Consider the following 13,087-nt stretch of genomic DNA (forward strand, 5'->3'; position numbering starts at 1 on the left):
TATAAGATAACTGGGCTGAGGCTGAAGGTAAGTGTTAGTCTAGATCAGGGGTCACCAATAGGGATGAGCTTCGAGTTCGAGTCGGACATCGGCTGTTCGCCAGTTCGCCAAACAGCGAACAATTTGGGGTGTTCGCGGCAAATTCAAAAGCCGCGGAACACCCTATAAAAGTCTATGGGAGAAATCAAAAGTGCTAATTTTAAAGGCTTATATGCATGGTACTGTCATAAAAAGTGTTTGGGGACCTGGGTCCTGCCCCAGGGGACATGAATTTTTAAAAACGGACATTTTTTCGGGAGAAGTGATTTTAGTAATGCTTAAAGTAAAACAATAAAAGTGTAATATTCCTTTAAATGTCATACCTGTTTCATACATGTTTCCCATGTTTAGATCAGTCTGACAGCAAAATGACATTTCAAAGGAAAAAAGTCATTTAAAAATATCCCCGTGTTGTCAGAGGGGGGCAGGGTCAAAAACCGTCTCTTGTGTTTTTTTAAACTTTTTGACACTTTTTTTGTGAAATAGTAGGGGTACATTTGTACCCCATTACCAGTTCACACAGTGGGGGCCGGGATCTGGGGGTCCCCTCGTTAAAGGGGGCTTCCAGATTCTGATAAGCCCCCTGCCCTCAGACCCCCACAACCACCAGCCAAGGGTTGTGGGGATGAGGCCCTTCTCCCCATCAACATGGGGACAAGGTGCTTTGGGGGGCTACCTCAAAGCACCCTCCCAATGTTGAGGGCATGTGGCCTGGTACGGTTCAGGGGGGGGCGCTCTCTCATCCCCCCTCTTTTCCTGTGGCCTGTCAGATAAGGGTCTGGTATGGATTTTTGAGGGGACCCCACGCCATTTTTAAAAAAATTTTGGCACAGGGTTCCCCTTAAAATCCATACCAGACCTGAAGGGTCTGGTATGGATTTTGAGGGGGACCCCCACGCCATTTAAAAAAAAAAATTGTCGCGGGGTTCCCCTTAATACCCATACCAGACCTGAAGGGCCTGGTATGGAATTTAGGGGGACCCCCACACATTTGTTTTTTTTCCTCCCCTGTGAGGAAATCCCATGCAGTTTTTATCAATGAACTTTTATGTGTATTGTTGGACCGACAACTCATTAATAGCCGCGAGTAGTTGTAAATGACTTTTTTTTCCTCTGAAATGTAATTTTGCCATCAGACTGTTCTAAGCACGGGAAACATGTGCCCCTTTACAGGCATACTATAGACACCCCCCAGGTATGAAATTTCAAGGAATATTACACTTTTATTGTTTCACTTTAAGCATTATTAAAATCACTGCTCCCGAAACAAACGTCCGTTTTTAAAAATTCTTTTTGCATTGATACATGTCCCCTGGGGCAGGACCCAGGTCCCCAAACACTTTTTATGACAATAACTTGCATATAAGCCTTTAAAATGAGCACTTTTGATTATTCATGTTCGTGTCCCATGGACTTTAACGGTGTTCGTGTGTTCGAACACATTTTTTGCCTGTTCGCAAGTTCTGCTGCGAGCCGAACCGGGGGGGTGTTCGACTCATCCCTAGTCACCAAACTATGGCCCTCCAGTTGTTCAGGATGTACAATTTACCAGCATGGCTAGTCATGTCTGTGAATGTCAAAGTTTTACAATGCCTCATGGGGCGTGTAGTTCCGCAACAGCTGGAGGGCCATAGTTTGGAGATCCCTGGTCTGGTTACTTCTGAACCCAAGACGAAGATGCCAGTGTACCCCCCCGCCCAACACACACACCTGAGCTAAGATGGATGGACTAGTATATCCACACAAGCAATACGCTATAGGGTGCGGGGTGCAGACCTGACAGCTGCTGCTCTCTAGCTCTAAGATTACCAGCATGCCATCATGATAAACATCATTTGTTCTTCAATCCAGGAACTAAAGTAGTTTATCTTATTAGAATTGCAAATGTTATTCTGTCAATTTTGTCATTTATAATGGGACTAAAATTACATTTTTAGTAAAAAGAATTTTTAGTGTATCGCTACAATAACAAATGAAAGCAAATTTAAAGGGTCATATCACACTTTCACAATTTACTTTGCAATAATAAAATACCTTAACAACCAGATTATGTGCTGTGTGCCTAACTGCTATTCATGTTGGCACACCAAGTCACAAAGACAGTGCACCACAACTCACAGATGTAAACATTGTGCAAAGTGGTGAATAGGAGAAAAAGGTGAAGTGATGTTAAAGCCTGTGTTGTGGTGTATTGACAACCTGTTCCAAATAAATAGGGTTCCCGAATACAACATATAACATGTATAACACACACTTACATGTGGGTGTTAACACATCACAATAGTGTACATTTGTCCTAAAATTATACTTGCACAGTAAAAATAAAAAATAGTAAAAAAATAAATTGCAAAGGGAAAAGGGGATGCAGGGTGTATTAAAATCAAACTAGATTAACTAAAGGTTAAACTATTTTTATTATTGTTTTACAACAATAAAACAATGCAAACCTCAGCCAAGTAATTAGCATTTTCTTGTAATGGTTGTAAACAATTACAGCTAGCAATCATAGTGCATCATAGGTTTGTTTAAAAAAATTCAAGCTTTAAACTGGTAAAATGAACAAGCCTCCCTAAAAGTGTGTGATGTGCTCATGGTGTACAAAGTCCACTCTCCATATGAGTTATGGGTTTTCTATATCTGACTGTGCAGTATTTGAGTTTTCTCCAGTGAGGATGCCATAAAAGCTCACACTGTGTAATGGACAATAAAAAGTGTGCAGGGATGGAGTCCAATTACTTCAAATTACCTCTGTTATGGGAAGGGGGGCTCTGTGTAATTTGTACGTGCATTGGGGAACAGTAGAAGAGGAGAGAGCTTGCATCACAATCCTCCTCCTATCTTATGCAGCGCCAAGAAGAGAAAATGTCGTAAAGGTGTTTGCACACTGCACGACAGCCTGGGAAGTACATCATCAACGATGGTAAAAAACATCTTCAGCAACTGAGCAGGCACCCTCTGATCTGCCTCCACCTGAGCCAAACAACAACAAGTTCCAGCTGTGTGTGCCGCTGCCACTACACAGTACTCCAGAGTGGCTATGTGTTTTTGGAGACTAATACAAATGCACATTAATGGTAACTGACAGCACCTGGATCATCACAGTGCCCGAGGAAGAGGAGGCAGATGCCTCTTGTTCCTCTGTACCAGTCCTGGCACAGACTAGAAGACTGCCTGTACTCAGGGGGTTGGGGGTCTTTATTAAAGTGATGTTGTGTTTTAACTGTGTGTTTATATCCATGCAGATTTTGGTAGTATTTTAAAGAAAAGATACATTCTCGCATCAAGGGATATTAGACAAAGTTCCCAGTTTTATTTAGTTGGTGTTTACAATAAAAGAATCAATTATGTTATCATTATATTACTATAAAATATATGTTAAGAATTAATGTATATGTAATAATATACATTCCTCTTCTGTTATTGCTGCCATGTGGTCCCTTTGTTTATTGGCTTAATTTATTTTTAATTTAAATTTGTGTATAACAAGAGTTCATTTTTATGTTATGTCCACAGGCCTCGATTCAGCAGCTAGGAAACACAAGAACAAATAACCAACAGGTTTGTATTTTAAGGTTTATTAAGCCTCACTTTGCTATCAAAGCAGCCCACACTGATGATATGCAGTTTCTAACCTGGTTAAGCCATAAAGTTGGAGAAAGTTATTTAAGGTTGCAGTTATCAGAATAATAAGCAATGAAAATTAGTAGCCTGCTGTGACCTGAAAACAAGTTCAAGTCATCTACTGATTCCGGAAATGAAATATCACTGCAACCATTGCTCTTTTTAGTTAGCTCAGCAGAGTAATAACATTAGTGAATCAACATTTAGCATTTACATGGCTAATGGCATTATCAAATGTCTATGTGTTAGGTTGCTCAGCAAAATAGTTTTCTTTAAATAAATCTGTGATATTTTATTGGATACTTAGAATTTGGGGAGGATGGATTTTTATTTGGCTTATAACACACAAGGGCTTTGAGCTTTATCAATTTGTAGCCTCTAAAGAGCTGTAGAGAATGTATAAATAATATTTACTCCTAAATGTACAATTGTCTGCCTTTGACAGTGGATTAGATAAAATACAAAGGTATGTAAAATTGTAATATGTAATTAAACAGTTGGAAACTAGGGATGAGCCGAATGGGGTTCGCAGCAGAACATGCAAACAGGAAAAAAAAATTTAGAACACGCAAACACCATTAAAGTCTATGGGATTAAAAGGTGAAAAATCAAAAGTGCTAATTTTAAAGGCTTGTATGCAAGTTATTACACATAAAAAGTGTTTGGGGACCTGGGTCCTGCCCCAGGGGACATGTATCAATGCAAAAAAAAGTTTTAAAAATGTCTGTTTTTTCGGGAGCAGTGATTTTAATAATGCTAAGTAAAACAATAAAAGTGAAATATTCCATTATACAGTGGGGACGGAAAGTATTCAGACCCCCTTAAATTTTTCACTCTTTGTTATATTGCAGCCATTTGCTAAAATCATTTAAGTTAATTTTTTTCCTCATTAATGTACACACAGCACCCCATATTGACAGAAAAACACAGAATTGTTGACATTTTTGCAGATTTATTAAAAAAGAAAAACTGAAATATCACATGGTCCTAAGTATTCAGACCCTTTGCTGTGACATATATTTAACTCAGATGCTGTCCATTTCTTCTGATCATCCTTGAGATGGTTCCACACCTTCATTTGAGTCCAGCTGTGTTTAATTATACTGATTATTACTTCCACACACCTGTCTATATAAGACCTTACAGCTCACAGTGCATGTCAGAGCAAATGAGAATCATGAGGTCAAAGGAACTGCCTGAAGAGTTCAGAGAATTGTGGCAAGGCACAGATCTGGCCAAGGTTACAAAAAAATTTTGCTGCACTTAAGGTTCCTAAGAGCACAGTGGCCTCCATAATCCTTAAATGTAAGACGCTTAGGATGACCAGAACCCTTCCTAGAGCTGGCCGTCCAACCAAACTGAGCTATCAGGGGAGAAGAGCCTTGGTGAGAGAGGTAAAGAAGAACCCAAAGATCACTGTGTTTGAGCTCCAGAGGTGCAGTCGGGAGATGGGAGAAAGTTGTAGAAAGTCAACCATCACTGCAGCCCTCTACCAATCGGGACTTTATGGCAGAGTGGCCCTACGGAAGCCTCTCCTCAGTGCAAGACACATGAAAGCCCGCATAGAGTTTGCTTAAAAATCTTATTTCTCACCATCTTGGAGTCCTTCAGGTGTTTTTTAGCAAACTCCATGCGGGCTTTCATGTGTCTTGCACTGAGGAGAGGCTTCCGTCGGGCCACTCTGCCATAAAGCCCCGACTGGTGGAGGGCTGCAGTGATGGCTGACTTTCTACAACTTCCTCCCATCTCCCGACTGCATCTCTGGAGCTCAGCTACAGTGATCTTTGGGTTCTTCTTTACCTCTCTCACCAAGGCTCTTCTCCCCCGATAGCTCAGTTTGGCCAGACGGCCAGCTCTAGGAAGGGTTCTGGTCATCCCAAACGTCTTCCATTTAAGGATTATGGTGGCCACTGTGCTCTTAGGAACCTTAAGTGCAGCAGAAATTTTTTGTAACCTTGGCCAGGTCTGTGCCTTGCCACAAAGTCTCTGAGCTCTTCAGGCAGTTCCTTTGACCTCATGATTCTCATTTGCTCAGACATGCACTGCGAGCTGTAAGGTCTTAGATACTGTGTACACCACCAGAAAAGTAGTAGCAACTGTGTATTAGATACTGTATACACTACCAGAAAAATAGTAGAAACTGTACACACTGTATTAGATACTGTGTACACCGCCTGCACTGTATTAGAAACTGTACAACGGCATCACTGTATTTTATACTGTGTACACCACCAGAAGTGTAGTAGAAACTGTACACACTGTATTACATTCTGTGTACACCACCGGAAAGTAGTAGAAACTGTAAACACTGTATTAGATACTGTGTACATCTCCTGCACCGCATTAGAAACTGTACAACGGCTGCAGTAGAGCACCACTGCTCAATAGGGTTTAGGCCTGGAATTATGCTTGGCCAGGCCATCACCTTTACGCTCAGCCTCTTTAGCAAGGCAATACTGCCCTGCGACCCAGTCTACGAAGGGAGGGGATCATACTCTGCTTCAGTATGTCACAGTACATGCTGGCATTCGTGGTTCCCTCAATGAACTATAGCTCCACAGTGCCGGCAGCACTCATGCAGCCCCAGACCATGACACTCCCACCACCATGCTTGACTGTAGGCAAGACACACTTGTCTTTATACTCCTCACCTGGTTGCCGCCACATGCTTGATACCAGCTGAACCAAATGAGTTTATCTTGGTCTCGTAGGGGTGTACTCACTTTTGTTGTCAGCGGTTTAGACATAAATGGCTGTGTGTTGAGTTATTTTGAGGGAACAGCAAATTTACACTGTTATACAAGCTGTATACTCAATACTTTACATTGTAGCAAAGTGTCATTTCTTCAGTGTTGTCACATGAAAAGATATAATAAAATATTTACAAAAATGTGAGCGGTGTACTCACTTTTGTGAGATACTGTATATATTAATACACCACCTGAAGTGTATTAGAAACAGTACACCACCGAATGCACTGTAGATATAGGCTACAGTGGATGCAGGGTATATATATATATGAGGCTGTAAATATGTATTATTACACTGACTGAATATCGAGTAAACACTGAATATATAGTCTATGCTAAATGCAGAGTGTGTGTGTGTATATATATATATATATTGTACAGGACGCCGTGGCTGGGTCCTGGAAGGACGCTATGTTTCCCCTCTGTTTGGACTGTGGTCCCTTTAAGGGAACAAAAAGGGTTAACTCACCTGTCAGAGGAAGTGGGTTTAAAACAAGACAGGAAGTTGGAGAGGGTGTGGAGGAGTGTAAAGGAGAATGTGGATGGTGGATGGTGGATGGTGTTTGTTGTGCAGCAACAAAAGTGAATAGCAGTGTCCTGCCTGGAAGTCTCCTGCCAGGGGAAGCTAGCTGCAACAGAAATTAAGGACTGTTTAACTGCGATAGCAGTTCTGGACTTTGCAAGTCGGTGAGACTAAAACCTTTTTCTTTTGTTTTTGCTGCTGTAAAGCTATTTAAGTTCAATAAATCTCCTTTTGAGTGAAAAGCCTGTGTCCTGCGATCTAGCTGGTCCCCCAAACATTACAAGTGGTGCTCGAATGCGGGCAGGACAGAGTAACAGGCATTTTTCTTGCTGTTTTTTTTTTTTTTTTGTGTATTGGACTTAAAACTGACATTTAAAGGGACAGTACAGTGGATTTATGTCCTGGGTTAAAGCCGCACAAACCCTGAAAGCTGAAGCAATGGAGGAGCTAATTAAACAGCTGTCCTTGGCTAATATACAAGCGCAGACTCGCCATGAGGTACAGCAAGAAAACACTCGCCTGTTGGTGGCCCAGTTGGCAGCCCAGCAAGCGACCCAGCAAGAGGTTATGCAGGCTCAAGTGACTGCCTTAAAAGAAGTAGTGCAGCAGCTTTCTCAGGGCCGTGAGCAAGCGGCTGTTGCCCCTGGCAACCAGGTGACCGTGAGGGCAAGCCATTTTTTGCAGAAATTGTCCCTGAGTGATGATGTAGAGGCATTTCTTGCTACATTTGAGAGGACGGCAGAGAGAGAAGGGTGGCCCCAGGACCAGTGGGCCGGCCTAATTGCTCCTTTCCTAACCGGAGATCCGCAAAAAGCCTACTTCGACCTGCCACCAGATCACGCTAAAGACTATCAAAAATTAAAGGCAGAAATATTGGCTCGTTTGGGGGTAACTACAGCTGTTCGGGCCCAACGAGTGCACCAATGGAAGTATCGTCCAGATCGTCCACCACGGTCTCAAATGCATGACCTGGTGCAACTGGTAAAAAAATGGCTGCAGCCCGAAATGTTGTCTGGCCTCCAAATCGTGGAGCGGGTCGTGCTGGACCGATACCTAAGGTCACTGCCAGACGACCTTCAACGGTGGGTCAGCCATGGAGACCCCAAAACAGTGAACCTCCTTGTCGAGATGGTAGAACGATACACAGTGGTGGAGGATCTGCTTGGCCCTACCAAGCGCCAAGGACCCAGTCTGCCACGGCCTATTCGTTCAACTGCTGCCCTTCGAAAGGACGTTCCCCGGAGCCCTGGAACCAACACCCCAGAAGGTCAAGAGTCACTCCCGATACCTTCTCAGCGACCTGTTCCTGTTCGGAGAGGAGGGGATGTACAATGTTGGCGATGTCATTCCTGGGGCCATACCCGGGCCCACTGCCCACTGCAAGAGGAGCCCATGGAATGCGGGGTTCTTCGGAGGGGGTCTTTTTATGCCCATAAAGCATGTACAACACATATCGATCTTGGAGAAGAGAAATTCGAGTGTGAAGTCCAAGTGAACCACCTCCCTGCCCGGGCTTTGCTGGACTCCGGAAGCATGGTAACCCTGATCCATCCTAGAGTGATTGGGAAGATCGGTCCGGTAAGAAAAACTTTACGGGTGGTGTGCATTCACGGGGACACTAGAGAGTACCCTCTCATCTCGGTGACCATCTCCGCAGCATGTGGCACTGGTACTCAAGAGGTGGGGGTGGTAAAAAACTTGGTACATGATGTTATCATAGGACGAGACTGTCCGTTATTTGCAAAACTGTGGGGACAAGGAGAACTACCTGAACGGTCCAGAGACTGGGGAGAAACTAGTCCCTCTGTTCCTGCGGTTGAGAGAAATAACCCTGAAATGCCGAATGTTCTTGAAAATGCTAATGATTTGGTTAATGGTGATGAAAGTAGTGCTGATGGTATTAAGGGTGTCAAAATGTGTGGTTCACAGACCTACCTGAACACTGAAGAGGGGGGGGAACCTTTCCCACTTCAGGTAATGCTGGGGGAAGAGGATGAGGAAGTGGCCGTTACCCCTGCCCTGCCGGATTTGGGTGTTCCGCAGGGGGCATTTGGTACTGCCCAGATGCAGGACCCCACTTTGGCCCATGCACGGGAACAGGTGGTAGTATTAAATGGGGTTCCCCAAGAGCCAGGTGCGAATGAGCGGTGGCCACACTTTGCAATATGTAATGAATTGCTTTATCGGGTTACCAAAGTGAGAGAAAATGTGGTAGAGCAATTATTGGTACCCCAACAGTATAGACGCAAGGTCCTGGACCTGGCCCATGATGATGTTTTAGGGGGACACCTGGGAGTTGAAAAGACGGAGGCACGGATCACCGACCGGTTTTACTGGCCAGGTCTGAAAGCAGAGGTAAGGAGATACTGTACCTCTTGTACCACCTGTCAGTTGACCGCTCCGGTGACCCACTTCCGGAATCCTTTGGTCCCTCTGCCCATAATTGAGGTCCCATTTGAAAGGATAGCCATGGATATAGTAGGTCCCTTGGTGAAGTCGGCTCGAGGTCACTCCTACATACTAGTGATTCTCGACTATGCCACCCGATATCCTGAGGCGCTACCCCTGCGAAATACCTCCTCTAAGGCTATTGCCCGGGAATTATTCCAGTTGTTTACACGGACTGGTTTTCCCAAGGAAATACTAACGGACCAGGGCACCCCGTTTATGTCGAGAGTTATGGCTGACGTGTGTAAGCTCTTCCGGATTAAACAGCTGCGCACATCGGTCTACCATCCCCAAACGGATGGGTTAGTGGAACGCTTTAATAAGACCCTTAAATCTATGCTTAAGAGAGTTGTACAAAGGGATGGGAAAGACTGGGACTGTCTGTTACCAGCTCTCCTGTTTGCTATCCGGGAAGTGCCCCAGGCCTCCACTGGGTTTTCGCCCTTCGAGTTGGTATATGGGCGGAGACCTCGCGGACTACTGGATTTTGTTAAGGAGGAATGGGAAAGTGAACCTAGTCAGCATAAGAGTGTTCTTGAATATGTTTCCCAAATGCAGGAGAGGATCCGAACTGTGTTGCCACTAGTCAAGGAACATTTACAAAAAGCTCAGGAGGCTCAACGACGAGTCTATAATAGGGCTGCTAAAATAAGGAATTTCCAAGTGGGGGATCGAGTAGCGGTGTTGATTCCCACTGTGGAAAGTAAATTCTTAGCCAGGTGGCAAGGCCCCTTTGAAGTTGTAGAAAAAGTGGGAGAGGTGAATTATAAAATCCACCAACCGGGTAAGAGGAAACCCTATCAAATATATCATGTAAACTTGTTAAAGCCCTGGACAGAGAGGGAACCAGTGACCTCCCTGGCTAGTGCAAGATTGGAGCCTCGGGTTGGGGTGGAGAGTGTCCAAGTAGCAAATACCCTGTCTAAAACCCAAAGCCAGCAGGCAAAGGAGTTCTTGCAGAGAAATAAAGAAAAATTTTCAGACTTGCCAGGGCTCACGAGTACCATAGAGCATGATATCATCACGGAACCAGGAGTCAAAGTTTTTGTCCGGCCCTACCGCATCCCAGAGGCCCAAAGGAAGTCTGTTTCAGAGGAAGTGAAGAAGATGTTAGACCTGGAGATTATTGAGGAATCGCAGAGTGAGTGGTCGAGCCCGATTGTGTTGGTACCGAAGCCCAACGGGACTCTGCGATTCTGCAATGATTTTCGGAAACTTAATGAAGTTTCACGGTTTGATGCCTACCCCATGCCCCGGGTAGATGAGCTTATTGAGAGACTAGGTCCAGCCAGGTATATCACTACATTAGACCTTACCAAGGGATATTGGCAAATCCCGTTGACTAAGGCTGCTAGAGAGAAAACTGCTTTTTCTACCCCAGAGGGAAGTTTTCAGTACAAAAGGATGCCTTTTGGATTGCAAACTGCTCCAGCCACATTCCAGCGAGCAATGGATAGGATTTTACGACCTCACCAGAAATATGCCTCAGTGTACTTGGACGACATAGTCATTTTTAGCAGAGACTGGGAATCACACTTGCCCAAAGTCCAGGCAGTGCTGGACTCTCTTTGGAAGGAGGGGTTTACAATAAACCCTGAAAAATGTGCTTTGGGAATGGAGGAGGTGAAATACCTGGGCTATATCGTGGGTAGAGGGGTGGTGAAACCTCAGGTCAGCAAGGTAGAGGCTATACAGAGTTGGCCCCGTCCCCTCACAAAAAAGCAGGTACGTGCATTCTTGGGCATGGTGGGATACTACAGGAGGTTTGTACCCAACTTTGCCACGTTGGCGGCTCCATTGACCGATCTGACTAAGGGTCGGAAATCGGTCATGGTGGAGTGGAATGCAGACGCTGAGAAGGCCTTTTTGGAGCTCAAGTCGGCACTGTGCCAACACCCTGTCCTGGTAGCACCCAATTTTTCAAAAGAGTTTGTTGTCCAAATTGATGCTTCTGATGTAGGATTGGGAGCGGTGTTGTCACAGGTTATTAATGGAGAGGAGCACCCGGTAGTCTTCCTCAGTAGGAAGTTAACACCAGCGGAAAAAAACTACGCTATAATTGAACGAGAGTGTCTGGCCATTAAGTGGGCTCTGGAATCCCTCAGATATTACCTTTTGGGGAGGAAGTTTAGGCTGATTTCTGACCATGCCCCTTTAACATGGTTGAGACAGGGTAAAGGGAATAATGCCAGGGTTACTCGGTGGTTCCTGGCACTCCAGGAATTTAAATTTGTAGTGGAGCATAGGCCCGGGAGACTGCATCAAAATGCAGATGCCCTCTCCCGAGTCCATTGTTTGAGCTCCACTGTTGCCTCCACCTCCATGGCGTTGGGGCACAGGGGGGGGATATGTACAGGACGCCGTGGCTGGGTCCTGGAAGGACGCTATGTTTCCCCTCTGTTTGGACTGTGGTCCCTTTAAGGGAACAAAAAGGGTTAACTCACCTGTCAGAGGAAGTGGGTTTAAAACAAGACAGGAAGTTGGAGAGGGTGTGGAGGAGTGTAAAGGAGAATGTGGATGGTGGATGGTGGATGGTGTTTGTTGTGCAGCAACAAAAGTGAATAGCAGTGTCCTGCCTGGAAGTCTCCTGCCAGGGGAAGCTAGCTGCAACAGAAATTAAGGACTGTTTAACTGCGATAGCAGTTCTGGACTTTGCAAGTCGGTGAGACTAAAACCTTTTTCTTTTGTTTTTGCTGCTGTAAAGCTATTTAAGTTCAATAAATCTCCTTTTGAGTGAAAAGCCTGTGTCCTGCGATCTAGCTGGTCCCCCAAACATTACAATATATATATATATATATATATATATATATATTAGACTGACTGTATATATATATATCAAATACACTGCCACTAACTGAATAACCTGCCTGCTTAATCTAATGCCCCGTACACACGGTCGAACTTTGTTCGGACATTCCGACAACAAAATCCTAGGATTTTTTCCGACGGATGTTGGCTCAAACTTGTCTTACATACACACGGTCACACAAAGTTGTCAGAAAATCCGATCGTTTTAAACGCGGTGACGTAAAACACGTACGTCGGGACTATAAATGGGGCAGTGGCCAATAGCTTTCATCTCTTTATTTATTCTGAGCATGCGTGGCACTTTGTCCGTCGGATTTGTGTACACACGATCGGAATTTCTGACAACGGATTTTGTTGTTGGAAAATTTTATATCCTGCTCTCAAACTTTGTGTGTTGGAAAATCCGATGGAAAATGTGTGATGGAGCCTACAAACGGTCGGAATTTCCGACAACAAGGTCCTATCACACATTTTCTGTCAGAAAATCCGACCGTGTGTACGGGGCATAACTCTCTCAGCAGAGCACGCTGTGATTGGCCAAAGCATGCAGGTCAGGTGCATGATTTGGCCAATCATCATACAGCAATGCACTGAGATCTCGCAGTGCATTATTGGGTGTTCCGTGGCTCTCGAATTTCCTGCGAAATTCTGTAAGTTCTGTGAACAGGCGAACACCTGATGTTCGAGTTCAACTTATGTTCGACCTGAACATCGAGCGCATCCCTATTGGGAACCAATAAATGCTGGGATGCTCTGTCAGGTTGACCACTGAAGCTGAAGCCTGTAGGAGGGCTGTGACAGGCAGTTTATTTTTCACTGGTTACTGTAACAGCAATGCTCATTAAACTGTAAACAGAAAAATGATTTTGTAGCTAGTGCACCTCTTAGAAGCAGCTAA

General features: G+C 44.5%; 1 protein-coding gene across 2 annotated transcripts in view; it reads left to right on the forward strand.

Moving 5' to 3' along the window:
- Nucleotides 1-13,087, forward strand: part of MLIP (muscular LMNA interacting protein) — a 514,228-nt gene that overhangs the window by 360,620 nt on the left and 140,521 nt on the right. For both annotated transcript variants that reach the window (XM_073626679.1, XM_073626680.1), the window contains exon 10: nt 3,553-3,597. In XM_073626679.1, coding sequence (XP_073482780.1) covers nt 3,553-3,597 — 45 coding nt within the window. The remainder of the gene's footprint in view (nt 1-3,552; nt 3,598-13,087) is intronic.

The sequence above is a fragment of the Aquarana catesbeiana genome, linkage group LG04 (genome assembly GCF_042186555.1).
Source record: "Aquarana catesbeiana isolate 2022-GZ linkage group LG04, ASM4218655v1, whole genome shotgun sequence".
Classification (NCBI taxonomy): Eukaryota; Metazoa; Chordata; class Amphibia; order Anura; family Ranidae; genus Aquarana; species Aquarana catesbeiana.